The sequence below is a fragment of the Saccopteryx bilineata genome, chromosome 2, assembly GCF_036850765.1.
Source record: "Saccopteryx bilineata isolate mSacBil1 chromosome 2, mSacBil1_pri_phased_curated, whole genome shotgun sequence".
Classification (NCBI taxonomy): Eukaryota; Metazoa; Chordata; class Mammalia; order Chiroptera; family Emballonuridae; genus Saccopteryx; species Saccopteryx bilineata.
The window spans coordinates 38,388,635-38,402,769 of record NC_089491.1 but is presented as its reverse complement, the minus strand read 5'-3'; the positions used below and the strand labels follow the sequence as shown (position 1 = coordinate 38,402,769).

The 14,135-nt window shown below is 38.5% G+C and overlaps 1 protein-coding gene and 1 pseudogene across 10 annotated transcripts in view; one reads left to right on the top strand and one right to left on the bottom strand.

The window, feature by feature from the left end:
- The window catches only part of UNC13B (unc-13 homolog B), a 296,704-nt gene that overhangs the window by 82,418 nt on the left and 200,151 nt on the right, over positions 1-14,135 (top strand). For all 10 annotated transcript variants that reach the window (XM_066256835.1, XM_066256833.1, XM_066256836.1 and 7 more), the window contains exons 2-3: positions 6,897-6,926; positions 9,530-9,629. In XM_066256835.1, coding sequence (XP_066112932.1) covers positions 6,897-6,926; positions 9,530-9,629 — 130 coding nt within the window. The remainder of the gene's footprint in view (positions 1-6,896; positions 6,927-9,529; positions 9,630-14,135) is intronic.
- Positions 2,829-3,838, bottom strand: LOC136322815 (DNA repair protein RAD51 homolog 1 pseudogene; annotated as a pseudogene).

The following is a 14,135-nucleotide window of genomic DNA, read 5'->3' as shown; positions in this document are numbered from 1 at the left end:
TTGAGTGTTCCTATCCATGAACATGGAATATCTGTCTAGCTCTTTTTTGATATCTTTCATCATAGTTTTGTAGTTTTCCTCATATAGTGTTAGATTTATACCTAAGTATTTCATTTTGGGGAGGTACTAAATTAAATGGTAATATGTTTTTTCAAATTTCATTTGCTTATTGCTGGTATATAGGAAAGTGATTATTGACTTTTGTACCCTAAACTTGTATCTTGCAACCATGCTATAATTGCTTAGTCATTGCAGGAGTTTTTGATTGACTTTCTTGGATTTTCTAGAGGTCATGCCATCTGCTCAACATATATGATTATGTCATCTGCACCAATAAAAGTTTTTAAAAAGAAAAAAGTATAGAAAATAACATATTGTATACTTATGTACTACCACTTAGATTTTACATATATTAATATTTTGTCCCATTAGTACAGATTTTAAAAATATATTATGATAAAGTTGAAGCCCTTTTCTCCTAAGATATAATCAATTGCATGGATTGTGTGTACAGTTTTTCCTTTCCTGATTTTTATTCTAAATATATGTCTAAAGATTTTAAATATTTTAATCTAAAGTAGGTGTCTATCTTTCCATCCATTTATCCATTTTACATTCATTCCTTTATATTTTCTTCTGAAAATTCTAAAGCTTTGCTTGTCACATTTAGATAATTTAACATATAATCAATTTTCTAATCTTTTGCTATTATAAATATGCTTCAGTTCATTAGCTGATGTATACTTCTTTTTGCACCTGTGGAATCTCTATGTAGAATATATTCCCAGATATGGGATTGAGGGAAGGAGGTTTTTTTCTTTAGTTGTATTAAGGTGTAATTTACATATGATAATAATAGTCATCAATTTTCAGTATAGTTTTTGAATTTTGACCAATAAATGTATCCATGTCAACATCACCACAATTGAGAAAGAATAAGTCTATCACCCCCAAAAGTTTCCTTATGTTTTTTTTTGTACTTCTGTACTTTCTATTATGGTTTTACTTTTCCTAGTACACCATGTAAATGGAATCACACAATTCATAGTCTTGTGTCTAACGTCTTTCACTAAACAAAATTTTCTTCTTAGATTCATTTTTGTTGTTTGTATCAGTAATTATTTTCTTTGTATTGCTGAGTTGTATTTCCTTGTACAGATAGATATGCCACAGTTTGTGTATCCATTTACCAGTTGATAAGACATTTGAGTTCTTTTTAGGTTTTGGCTATTATGAGCTTCATCTGCAAGTATTTGTATGGACGTAAGTTTTCATATATCTGGGCTAAATACTTAGAATGCTGATTGCTTGAACATGACTGTATGTTTTAACTTTTTTTGTGTGTGACAGAGACAAAGTCAAAGAGAGGGACAGATAGGGACAGACAGTCAGACAGACAGGAAGGGAGAGAGATGAGAAGCACCAATTGTGGCACCTTGGTTGTTTATTGATTGCTTTCTCATATGTGCCTTGACTGGGGGGCTACAGCAGACCGAGTGATCCCTTGCTCAAGCTGGTGAGCCTTGCTCACACCAGATGAGCCCGCGCTCAAGCTGGCGACCTCGGGGTTTCGAACCTGGGTCCTTCAAGTCTCAGTCTGACGCTCTATCCTGCCACTGCCTGGTCAAGCTGTATGTTTAACTTTTGTAAGAAACTGCCAAGCTCCTTCCCAAAGTGGTTGTACCATTTTGCATTCTCACCAGCAGTGTCAGAGTTCTAATTGCTCCCACATCCTAACACTTGTCAGATTTTTAAATTTTAAATCTAGTGGGTATATAGTAGTATCTTATGGTTTTAACGAACATTTCTCTGATAACTAATGATATTGAGCATCTTTTGTCCAATTTTAAAAGTAGGTTCTTTGTTTTCTTAATATTGAGTTTTGGGATTTCTTCATACAGTCTTTATTTATTTATTTATTTATTTATTTATTTTTGCCATAGTATATCCATCTTGTAGTAGTCTATTAGCTGGAAGAACAATATACTCAATCATCTTAATGTAGGACTTCCCTTTAAAATTTTCAGTTTTAAAGCAATAGAAACTGATCACCCCTACCCAGTGTCAAAGAGATATAAATGCCCTATCTTGAAATAGTTTGTACCAGAATAAATCAGCAGTCACTATAAATAACTACTTTATTCATGATCCCACAGTGAGTCTACTTACTTAAGCCTCTGAAATGCTTAAAATTCCAGACTTGTATTGAGTTGCTTTTAGCAGTAAAAAACAAAAACAGGACAAAAAAAAAAAAAAAAAAAACCCAAGCAAGTAGATGGTAAAGGACTGGTAGCCTAGCAGGTCTGCTCAGTACTTCTTAATTAAAAACAAATTCTTACATAAGATAATTCAGGCTTTTAAACTTAAAAACCTCTGTCTGATTGACAGAGGAAAAGAATCTGTGAGGGGACCCATTCCCTTTGCCACATGGTTCAGACTTTTTTTTCAATGTTATTCAGACAGTGAGAGAAGAGTTAATTCTTCCCAGCTTTAGTTCTCTTGGAGACACAGATTGTACAGCTGTTAGTCCCGAGTCACTCAAGACACTATGTCAAAGGTGTTCCATATACCACCCCTCTCCCCTAAAACCAAAGAATTCACATAGCAATTAAAACACTCTTTAGAGAAGGAATAAACATTTCCGATCAGTTTGTAACTACTGACCTGTTTTCTGTTTACATCACCAGAAAAGCTGATACAATAGTTGTTTTTATGGAAGCTTTTTTTGGCAGTCACAACATGAAGAGTCCTCCAAAGAACCCCAGGGAGCAGTCTTCTCCATTAGGCATGAAGCACTTAGGTTTATCACGGGGCAAAAAACCAATGGTTCAGTCTTTGGCATCTCCCACTCCGTCTGCATTGATAGCAAACAGAGATAGCTTCAGCTTCAGGAAGACAGGGTGGGTCGTAGATTTTGCAGATTCTGGTTTCCCCTCTTCCTTTTCTCAGATACAGTGTGGGGTTGAGACATGAGCAATGTTACTTCCTCCAATTGGTTCTTTAGAATCTGCAGCAAATATGGAGCTACCACCTGGTTGGTGGTTACCACTTTAATACCAACCTCATCAGCAAGTCGCAGAAGCATCTGCAGAAACCTGGCCAAATGCATCTGCCTGGCTGAAAGTTCACCTCGACCAGAATAGTCTGTTCTGTAGATGGCAGTGGCACTGTCTACAATTAGTAGTGCCTTACCTGAACTTTACCGTCATACCTGATGCTTGATAAAGTAGCTGGGTTTGATGGTTGGTGTTGAACCCATGAGCATATGTTACATTATTGACATCACTGTCAGAGAAGCCCTATCTCTCAGCCACTGCTAGCAACCATTCTGGTCTAAAGGGTACCCTCTGTGTCAATGTACATGGCCTTTCCTTCACCTACACCTTGGTCAATGGGAAGCTGGCATTTTACATAGAATGTATGACGGATCTGGGTCTTCCCAGTTTGAAATTCTCCAAACATCTCTGTGATGGATCCAGTCTCAATTCCTCCTTGAAATAGTTTGTTGAGTTTTTTAGAGCCAGCTGTAATCAGTATGATCTCTGATCAACTTTGTTGGAACTCAGTTGCAGTGGTGAAACCCATTGGAACTATTGATAATTTAGCTACCTCAGTCAGAATTTTATCAGCTTTGGCTTCACTAATCCCCTTAATATTTATTAGCTCCTTTAGTGCAAAGACAACAGCCTCCACAGTATAGAGTCCAGCTTCTTCCAATTTTTTCACAACATTGGCATTTAAGCCACATTGCTGTAGTCATGAAATAGGTTGTGGGCCAAAGCTCTCTTCCTCCCCTGAAGTTATCTGCATTTGCTTCAGGCTGCATCTGCATAGCCATTCATTACTCATTGTTTGATACTGGGCCTGCAGTGCTACTCACTCTGGTGGGCTACACACTCAGATCTCTGTCTACTGACCCAGCACCTACTTGACTCTGGACGCACTCCAGACACCCTTGCTTACACCCCAGTTCTCTACTCCCTTGCTCCGACCTTCTGCACACAACCCAAGTAAATTTCAGCTTCCGACTACACACCTTGGGAAATGCCTTAGCTCCCCTCAGTGCTCAGTTTTCAGCTGTAGATTGCTTTCCTTATTGTCTTTTATCAGTCTTTTAAATTTATTTTTATTTTTTTACTGCGACAGAGAGAGAGTCAGAGAGAGGGATAGACAGATAGGAACGGAGAGAGATGAGAAGCATCAATCATCAGTTTTTCGTTGGGACTCCTTAGTTGTTCATTGATTGCTTTCTCACATGTGCCTTGACCGCGGGCCTTCAGCAGACTGAGTAACCCCTTGCTCGAGCCAGTGACCTTGGGTCCAAGCTGGTGAGCTTTTTTTTTTTTTTTTTTTTTTTTTGGCTCAAGCCAGATGAGCCCACATTCAGGCTGGCGACCTCGGGGTCTCGAACCTGGGTCCTTCTGCATCCCAGTCCGATGCTCTATTCACTGCGCCATCGCCTGGTCAGGCTCTTTTATCAGTCTTATCAGATATGCTTTGCAAATATTTCTTCCCAGTCTGTGGCTTGCCTTTTTAACAGTGTCTTTTGAGGAACACGTTTTTTTTCCTTTTAGACTTAAGGCTTTTTGTATCTAATTTGAGAAGTCATTGCCTAAAGTCACTAACATTTTCTTCTAGATTTTTTTAGTTTTAGCTCTTACATTTAGTTTTAGTCATGATTCATTTTAAGTTTTACATATGTTGTGAGGTAATATATTTTACATATTATATATATATTTCTATTTTATTCCATTGATCTATGTTTATTTGTATGCTAGAGCCACAGTTTTGATTACTATAACTTTACAGTAAGTCTTGAATTAAATGAAATTAATGAAAAATAATTGGGAAGAAGAATTGACATGAGACTACAAAGGGCATTCCCATGGGAGACATATTTTGATTCAATAAGAAGAAATAGCTTTTAGCACTAAGTGCTGCCTGAAATGAAGAGGACCTTGTGAAAGGTTCTGAATCACCCATCTTTTGGAAATACTAAGCAGAAGTTGGATGTAAACTAAGGTGAAGCTTTCCGTTATAATGCATGACAAGGAGAATGGCAGATCTCTACCCTCAAATATCTTTTTAGGCATTATGTGTTGGGATTTCCTTTTGTCCCCCCCCCCTCCTTGGTACATAGTTCTAATCTTTTCAGTTACAGATTCTTTTTTTTTCATAGTTCTAATCTTCATTGATAGAAATATTTGGTGCTTTCTGGTATTTAGCAATTTCCTTCATGTTTAGTCTTTGACCTTTCCTAGAATTGCCATGTTTTAGTCCCTAATGTGGCATTTTTTTTCTTGTGCAGTTCTCCACTAATGTTTTGGAAATGAGCTCTTGGACAGGAGGTCCTCTTGATAAGCTTATTCCCAGAAAGAAGTTACTTCTCATCTTCTTGAAAACCTATTATCTAGATCTCACCTGTTAGGTTCTTCTTTGGGCATGAATGGATGGAGGAAATTTCTATGATGGGTTTTAATTATTATTATTATTATTTATTATTTTTGTGACAGAGACAGAGAGAAGGACAGATGGGGACAGACAGACAGGAAGGGAGAGAGATGAGAAGAAGCATCAGTTCTTTGTTGCAGCACCTTAGTTGTTCATTGATTGCTTTTTCATCTGTGCCATGATGGGGGGGGGGGACTACAGCAGACCGAGTGACCACTTGCTCAAGCCACCAACTTTGGGCTCAAGCTGGTGAGCCTTGCTCAAACCAGATGAGCCCGTGCTCAAGCCGTTGACCATAGGGTTTTGAACCTGGGTCCTCTGTGTCCCAGTCTGAGGCTCTATCCACTGCGCCACCACCTGGTCAGGCTATGATAGGTTTTAAATAAGGACATATGTGACTTAACCCTTAAAAAGATATATGAATTGAAATTGGTTCTTGCCATAGAGGTAAGTTAGTTCCCTCTACTTCCTTGTCAGGAGGCTGTAAGATACAGTTTTGTGTTGAGTATGAGATGAGATTGATTAACTTTTATTTATTTATTTATTTTTACAGAGACAGAGAGAGTCAGAGAGGGATAGATAAGGACAGACAGGAACGGAGAGAGATGAGAAGCATCAATTATCAGTTTTTCATTGTGACACCTTAGTTGTTCATTGATTGCTTTCTCATATGTGCCTTGACCATGGGCTTTCAGCAGACCGAGTAACCCCTTGCTCGAGTCAGCGACCTTGGGTTCAAGCTGTTGAGCTTTGCTCAAACCAGATGAGCCCGCGCTCAAGCTGGCGACCTCGGGGTCTTGAACCTGGGTCCTCTGCATCCCAGTCCAATGCTCTATCCACTGTGCCACTGCCTGGTCAGGCGAGATTGATTAACTTTTAACTCTTTGCCTTTAAGCTTTGATCAGAAGTCCTAGCTTCTCAAGATTGAGACTTAAAAGTCTACAGTATTCCTAACTCTTGCCTGACCGGTGGTAGTGCAGTGTATAGAGTGTTGACCCGGGATGCTGAATCTCAGCTTCAAAACCACGAGGTTGCTGGCTTGACTGTGGACTCATCTGGCTTGAGTGCAGACTCACTAGCTTGAGCTGCGGGGTAGCCAGCTTGAGCGTGGGATCATCGACATGATCCCATGGTCACTGGCTTGAAGGCCAAGGTTGCTGGTTTGAGCCCAAGGTTGCTGGCTTAAGCAAGGGGCCACGGGCTTTGCTGGAGTCTCCCAGTCAAGGCACATATGAGAAGCAATCAATGAACAACTAACATGCCACAACTACAAGCTGATGCTTCTCATCTCCCTCCCTGTTTCCCTCTCCCTCTTCCTTCCTCCCCCTTGCTAAAATAAAAAAAAATCTATACCTAACTCTAACCTCGGCCTAGTAGGCATGCAGAATGTGTTGGTTAACTAATTTGTGAAAATATTTTATGATGCTTTTTTTTTCCTCTTGCAGTTAAAAGAGCCAAATTCCAGGGTTCACCAGGTAAGACCAGACTTTAATTATTATGTCCTTTCATACTTGATGTGATTTAAAAGCAATCTTTTAAAAAATTGATTTTATTGATTAAGTTAATTAAATCTACTAAACTCATTAAATTATTAATTAAAAAGTCAGTATGGGGAGATATTGGTAAAGGGGATATAAAATTTCAGATATGTAAGATGAATAATTTCTGGAGATCTAATGTACAACAATATATGTATAGTAAACAAGTATTGTATACTTACGATTTTCTAAGAGGGGTCAATCTTATGTGTTCTCAGCACACATACACCCTCTCTCCCTCAAAATGGAACTATATGAGGTGATAATGAATATGTTAATTTGCATGATTGTAGTGATTATTTTACAATGTATACATATATGAAATCATCAGGTTGTATACCTTAAAATATGCATTCTTAAATTGTAAATTATACCCTAGGAAAGCTGGGGAAAAAGATATTGCTGTTGTAAAACATTAAAGAAGCCTGGCCCTGATTTATGGCTCAGTGGATAAGCGTCTTCCTGGCACGTTGAGATTGCTGGTTCAGTTTCCCCCTGGTCAGGGCACACATGAGAAGTAGTCAATGAATGCACAACTAAATGAAACAATGAGTTGATTCTGTTCTTGAGTGGTGTCTGCCCTTGGTCTAATCAGCTATGGTGGGATATAGGGAGTGGAATAAAAAATCATATGATATGAGAAGTATCAACTCATAATTGCTTCACTTCAGTTGTTTACTGCTTACTCCTCATATGTGCCTTGACTGGGCAAGGTCAGGGCTTCAAATCAGTGACCTTAGCATCCAGGTCAATGCTTTATCCATTGCACCAGTGCAGGCCAGGCAAAATTACATAATTTTTAGTGATAGTTCTTTTTTTTTTTTCACAGAGACAGAGAGAGGCAGAGAGAGGGATAGATAGAGAAAGACAGACAGGAACGGAGAGAGATGAGAAGCATCAATTATCAGTTTTTCGTTGCACGTTGTGACACCTTAGTTGTTCATTGATTGCTTTCTCATAGATGCCTTGACTGTGGGCCTTCAGCAGACCGAGTAACCCCTTGCTCGAGCCAGCGATCTTGGGTTCAAGCTGGTGAGCTTTGCTCAAACCAGATGAACCTGTGCTTAATCTGGAGACCTCGGGGTCTCGAACCTGGGTCCTCTGCATCCCAGTCCGATGCTCTATTCAGTGCACCACTGACCACCTGGTCTGGCAATTTTTAGTGATATTTAAGAGAAAGATTTACCTTCTGCTAGAAGTGCATGGCAGGGCCCATTTTCTCACTTTTCTAACAATAAGTAATCATTTAAAGCAGTCTTTGCCAGTTTGATGAGTCAAAAAAATTGTTCATTTTTATTTTACAAAATTATGATTAGTTTGTTACATATAAAAGTGAACTTGCAGTTCAGTGCCCCTCATTGTGGCGGATGTTAAAGTGGTAGGGTAAATATAGAATGTGCTGTGTTAAGTAGTAGGTCAGATCTCTGAGATTTGAGTTCCAGGTCACCAACCATTGTTTAGTACTCAACTTACACTGTCAGGTTAGAGAATTTGCTTTTCCCAACTCTGTGATAGCATTTCTGATAACTGAATAGATCAAGCTTGAAATTCATGTCTTTTATGAGGGTTTATCCTGAATTCTTATCTCTTTGTTTGTTTCCCTCCCTCCCTTTCTCCCTCCCTCCCTTTCTTTCTCCCTCCCTCCCTTCTTCCCTCCCTCTCTTCCTTGTTTCTTTCTTCCTTCCCCTTCTCCCCCCCCCCTTTTTTTAAGTGAGAGGAAGGGAGATAGTGAGACAGACTCCTGCATGAGCCCCAACCAGGACCCACCCAGCATCCCAGTCTAGGGCTGATGCTTGAATCAACTGAGCTATTTTTAGTGCCCAGGGTTGACCCTCGAACCAAATGAGCCACTAGGTGTGGGAGGCAAAGAGGGAGAGAAGGGGAAGAGGGACGGGAAGAGAAGCAGATTGTTGCTTCTCCTGTGTACCCTGACCAGGAATCAATATAGGTGTCCATAGGCTGGGCTGACGCTCTATCCACTGAGCCAAATGGCCAGAGCCTCTTATCCCTTTCAACAGCTGGAGTTAAGCCTTTTCCCTTCTGCAATCCTTGATCACTTTTTTTCTTTCTCCTTCTCTCTTTTTCTTTTGATATTTAAAGTTACATATCTTTCCTACCAGATCAGTTATATTAGTTTTTTTTCAAATTGCATGAGGGCTATAAAATGAATTTAGTTGGTTATGATTAACATTTTAATAGATCAAATAAAATAGAATCGGTAATACCAGTGTATCACATCCTGTATTTTATGAATCTTTTGTTTTAGTTTATATATGTGTCTCCTAGGTCAAACATATTTCTTAAATTTGCAAAATACTGTTATAGATTATGCTTTTGAAGGTAGTATGTGTTTTATATATTTTTTGCAACTCTTCGATGCTTTAGAATTATGCTACTTTGAACAATGTTTATTTTCATTTTTTTCTTCTACATATAATGCTTTAATTTGGATCTTATTTAATTCCAAAGACATTGTGAGATTGGTAACAATCCGAGCACTAAGTATTACATTTTCATTTTCATTTTGCATTTTTCCAAAGATAAATTCAACACATATGTGACCCTGAAAGTGCAGAATGTGAAGAGCACAACTGTAGCAGTTCGTGGTGATCAGCCTTCTTGGGAACAAGATTTTATGTTGTAAGTACTTTGCAGCAGCAGCATACCTACACTATTTGATGTTTTCTTAAGGTAATAACATTGGATTAAATGATTATAGGCCCAGGATTTTGTGTTTGTCTAAGATTTATAAAATGTTATATTTTAAAACATTTTAATATATTAGCATATGTTAAGCATTCTTTTGACAACTACTGAGTTACAGAATTGTTTATTCTTTTTTGGTGTTCTCCTGTTCGGTGGGTTCTCTTTTTATTTGCTGATGTTTTCCTTTGCTGTGAAAAACCTTTTTAGTTTGCTATAGTCCCATTTGTTTATTTTTTCTTCTGTTTCCCTTTGCCAAGGAGTTATATCAGAAAAAAATATTGGTACGAGAAATGTTCGAGATTTTACTGCTTATGTTTTTGCTTCTAGAAGTTTTATGGTTTTGAGTCTAATATTTAAGTCTTTAATCCATTTTGAGTTTATTCTTGTGTATGGTGTAAAAGGTAGTCTAATTTCAATTTTTTTAATGTACTATTTATTGAATGGTATGTTCTTATTATTGCATGTTCTTGCCTCCTTTATCAAATATTAATTGATCACAAGGTATGGGTTTATTTCTAGGCTATCTATTCTGTTCTGTTAATCTATATGTCTGTTTTTATGCCAGTATTATGCTGTTTTGATTACTATGGCCTTGTAGTATAGTTTGGGAGTAGAGCCTGGCCAGGTGGGGGCGCAGTGGATAGAGTGTCGGACAGGGTTATGGAGGACCCAGGTTCGAAACCTCAGGGTTGCCAGCCTGGGCGTGGGCTTATCTGATTTGAGCAAGGCTCACCAGCTTGAGCCCAGTATCACTGGCTTGAGCAAGGGGTCACTTGGTCTGCTATAGCCCCCCTGGTCAAAGCACATATGGGAAAGCAATCAATGAACAACTAAGGTGCCGCAGTGGGGAGTTGGTGCTTCACATCTCTCTCCCTTCCTGTCTTTCTGTCTCTCTTTGTCCCTTTCTCTGTCTCTCTCTGTCTCTGTCACTAAAAAAAAAAAGAAAAGAAAAAGAGTAGGTAGCATGATTTCTCAAACTTTGTTCTTTCTCAAGACTGCTGTGTTTATTTGGGGTCTTTTGTGGTTCCATATAAGTTTTGGAATATTTGAGTTCTGTGAAATATGCCATTGGTATTTTGATAGGAATTGTGTTGAATCTATAGATTACTTTGGGTAGTATGGGGATATTAATGATGTTAATTTTTCCTATCCATGAGCATGGTATGTGCTTCCACTTATTTGTATGTTCTTCAGTTTCTTTTCTTTTTTCTTTTTTTTTTTTTTTTGGTGTGTGTATGACAGAGACAGAGAGATAGCGAGAGGGACAGACAGACAGGAAGGGAGAGAGATGAGAAGCATCAATTTTTTGTTGCCACTCCTTAGTTCATTGATTGCATTGATTGCTTTCTCATATGTGCCTTGACTGAGGAGCTACAGCAGAGCGAGTGACCCCTTGCTCAAGCCAGCAACCTTGGGCTCAAGCCAGCTACCTTGGGCTTCAAGCCAGCGACCTTTGGGCTCAAGCCAGTGACCATGGGGCCATGCCTATGATCCCATGCTCAAGCCAGTGACCCCATACTCAAGCTGGTGAGCCAGCGCTCAAGTCAGCGACCTTGGGGTTTCAAACCTGGGTCCTCTGCTTCCCAGTCTGATGCTCTAACCATGGTGCCATCACCTGGTCAGGCTGTTCTTCAGTTTCTTATAATTTTCCAAGGACAGGTCTTTTATATCCTTGGTTAAATTTAATCCTAGGTATTTAATTCTTTTTGATGCATTTGGGAATGGAATTATTTTCTTAGTTTCCCTTTCTGGTTATTCGTTATTGGTGTATAAAAATGCAGCTGAGGCCCTGGTTGGTGGCTCAGTGGATAGAGCGTTGGCCCAGTTGATTGCTCTATATTTTATTTGTAATTCCAGTTTGGTACTGGTAAGAGGTGAGTGTAACATCCACCTACTCCACTGCCATCTTTGATCCCTGTTTTATTTATTTATTTAAAAGACTTTATTCATTGTTATAAAGGAGAGAGAGTGAAAGAGAGAAGGAGGGGAGGAACAGGAAGCATCAACTCCCATATGTGCCTTGACCAGGCAAGCCCAGGGTTTCAAACTGGCGACCTCAGCATTCCTGGTTGACACTTTATTCACTGTGCCACCACAGGTCAGGCCACCTGTTTCTTTCATTACACATGTAATGTGCAATGTCAATTCTAAACAGTTTATTCAAGTCTCTTCCTGTATCACTATGTTAGCTATAACACAGTTCTGACTACTGTGTAAACCTAGCAATCCTACTTTCTTCCAAATTCCTGTTGACTGTAATAATCATGTAGAATTATAACTAATGGTATTATTTTCTAATTTTTTTACAGCACTATCCCTTTCAACCCTGTTATGGTGTGTGAATTTTTTTTCCTGTTTCCCACCTTGAGATTCTATGTTAATTTTTCCCTCTTCCTTTTTACACATTGGTTTTATTAGCTACTTTCTCTACCTTTCTGCTCCTATTCCTTATCCTCCTACTTTGTCCTTTTGTCATTGACAAGTCCATTGCTGGTCTCATGTCTCCCTTTCTCCTTTTCTTTAGATTAGATAATGTGGCGTTATCTAATGTTTATTTTGGTATTTTCCACTATTCATCTTTAATATTTCTGTATCTTATTTCCAGGAGTAGATTGTTCATTTCTTAAGGGCAAAGAAGGCATGTTCACTTATTATTGTTAATTTGCCTGGCATGGAATCTTGTATGCACATATGTACATAGAATGTTGACTGAATTAATCAATAGAAGAAACTTCCTCAGAGCTCTGGGAATGAGGCATAAAAAGAGTTCTCAGACTTCTCTTAGTTGGGCCTGCTAAGAAAACATAAATGAGAAGAGAGGCTCATAGAAGATATCCTCATTGTTTAAATCTTACTCCCCAGAGTTCCTTGAAAAACAGATTTTCTTTCTTATTTTCCCAGATTAAACTGTTAAAGACCTTTTGCTATTTATTTTAGCCATGGGTTTGAGATGTTATTTAGGAGTTGCCTTGTGATTGTTATGTATGTATCCCCAAGCAGTTTTTATTTTCCAGACTCAGTGGGTTGTTACATATATTTTCTAAGGCTAATTGATTAATCAGACTGTGTGGAACTGGGTGACAGAGCGCTTAGTTTTCCCTACTGTGAACACTCTAATTTTGTGGCTGGTTTGTTACCTGCTTTGTAACTTTGCATAGCTCTCCAAATAGCTTGGAAGTTTTTAGAGATAGGAACTGGGTCCTATATTGTGTGTCTTCCCCAAAGTGCAGGCCATATGTATATGCTCAGGAAACATTAAGTAAATGAACAAATGAGCTCATTATTACATTCTATGTTCTATTGTATTTATGTAAAAGGAGAAAATGTGCATTGTTTCATTCATTTTCAACATACTTGATGTGAATTCTATGGATGTAATACAACATCCCAAACTTGTCAAATTGAGAACATTTATCTTAATAATAGTACAACAGGGAAGCCAAGCTTTTTTTTTTTTCAAACTCTTCTCTAAAGTGTTAACTTGAAACTTCTACATGTGGTAAACAGCTGTTGTTTTCCTGACAATAATACCTTTCTGCCTTTTATGCTGGAATAGGCCTTTCCTCATCTTTCTTGCATTTCCTCTCAAATAAGCTTGTGTTTCAGTAAGAGCTTTCTAGAGAATTTTTTTTAGCGTTAACGTGTTTGCTTGTTTATCTTAAGATTATAATTAAGTTTGAGTTAGCTCTTCCAAGTTGATATTCCACCAATACATGACATTGCTTTTGCTTAGTGTTTATCTGGTTCCTTCCAGAATGATTTTTTTTCAAAAATTTCCTAGCTATTATTACAGGAACACCATTGTTTGTCATTATCCTATTATAATCATTTTTTAAAATAAATGACAGTGCCGCCTGACCAGGCAGTGGTGCAGTGGATAGAGCGTTGGACTGGGATGCCGAGGACCCAGGTTTGAGACCCAGAGGTCACCAGCTTGAGTGCGGGTTCATCTGGTATGAGCAAGGCTCACCAGCTTGGACCCAAGGTCGCTGGCTTGAGCAAGGGGTTACTCGGTCTGCTGTAGTCCCACGGTCAAGGCACATATGAGAAAATAATCCATGAACAACTAAGGTGTCGCAACAAAAAACTGATGATTGATGCTTCTCATCTCTCTCTGTTCCTGTCTGTCTGTCCCTATCTATCCCTCTCTCTGGCTCTCTGTCTCTGTAAAAAAAAAAAAAAAAATCAAAATAAGTGACAGTGCCTACTTTAACTGATAATGACTAATGCAGTGGTAGTCAGCCTGGTCCCTACCACCCACTAATGGGCATTCCAGCTTTCATGGTGGATGGTAGCAGAGCAACCAAAGTATAAACAAAAAGATAGATTTAACTATAGTAAGTTGTTTTATAAAGATTTATTCTGCCAAACAGCGAAAATTTGACATAAAGTACTTGGTAAGTAATTATTATTATATGCTTTAATTTGCTGTAATTCTGC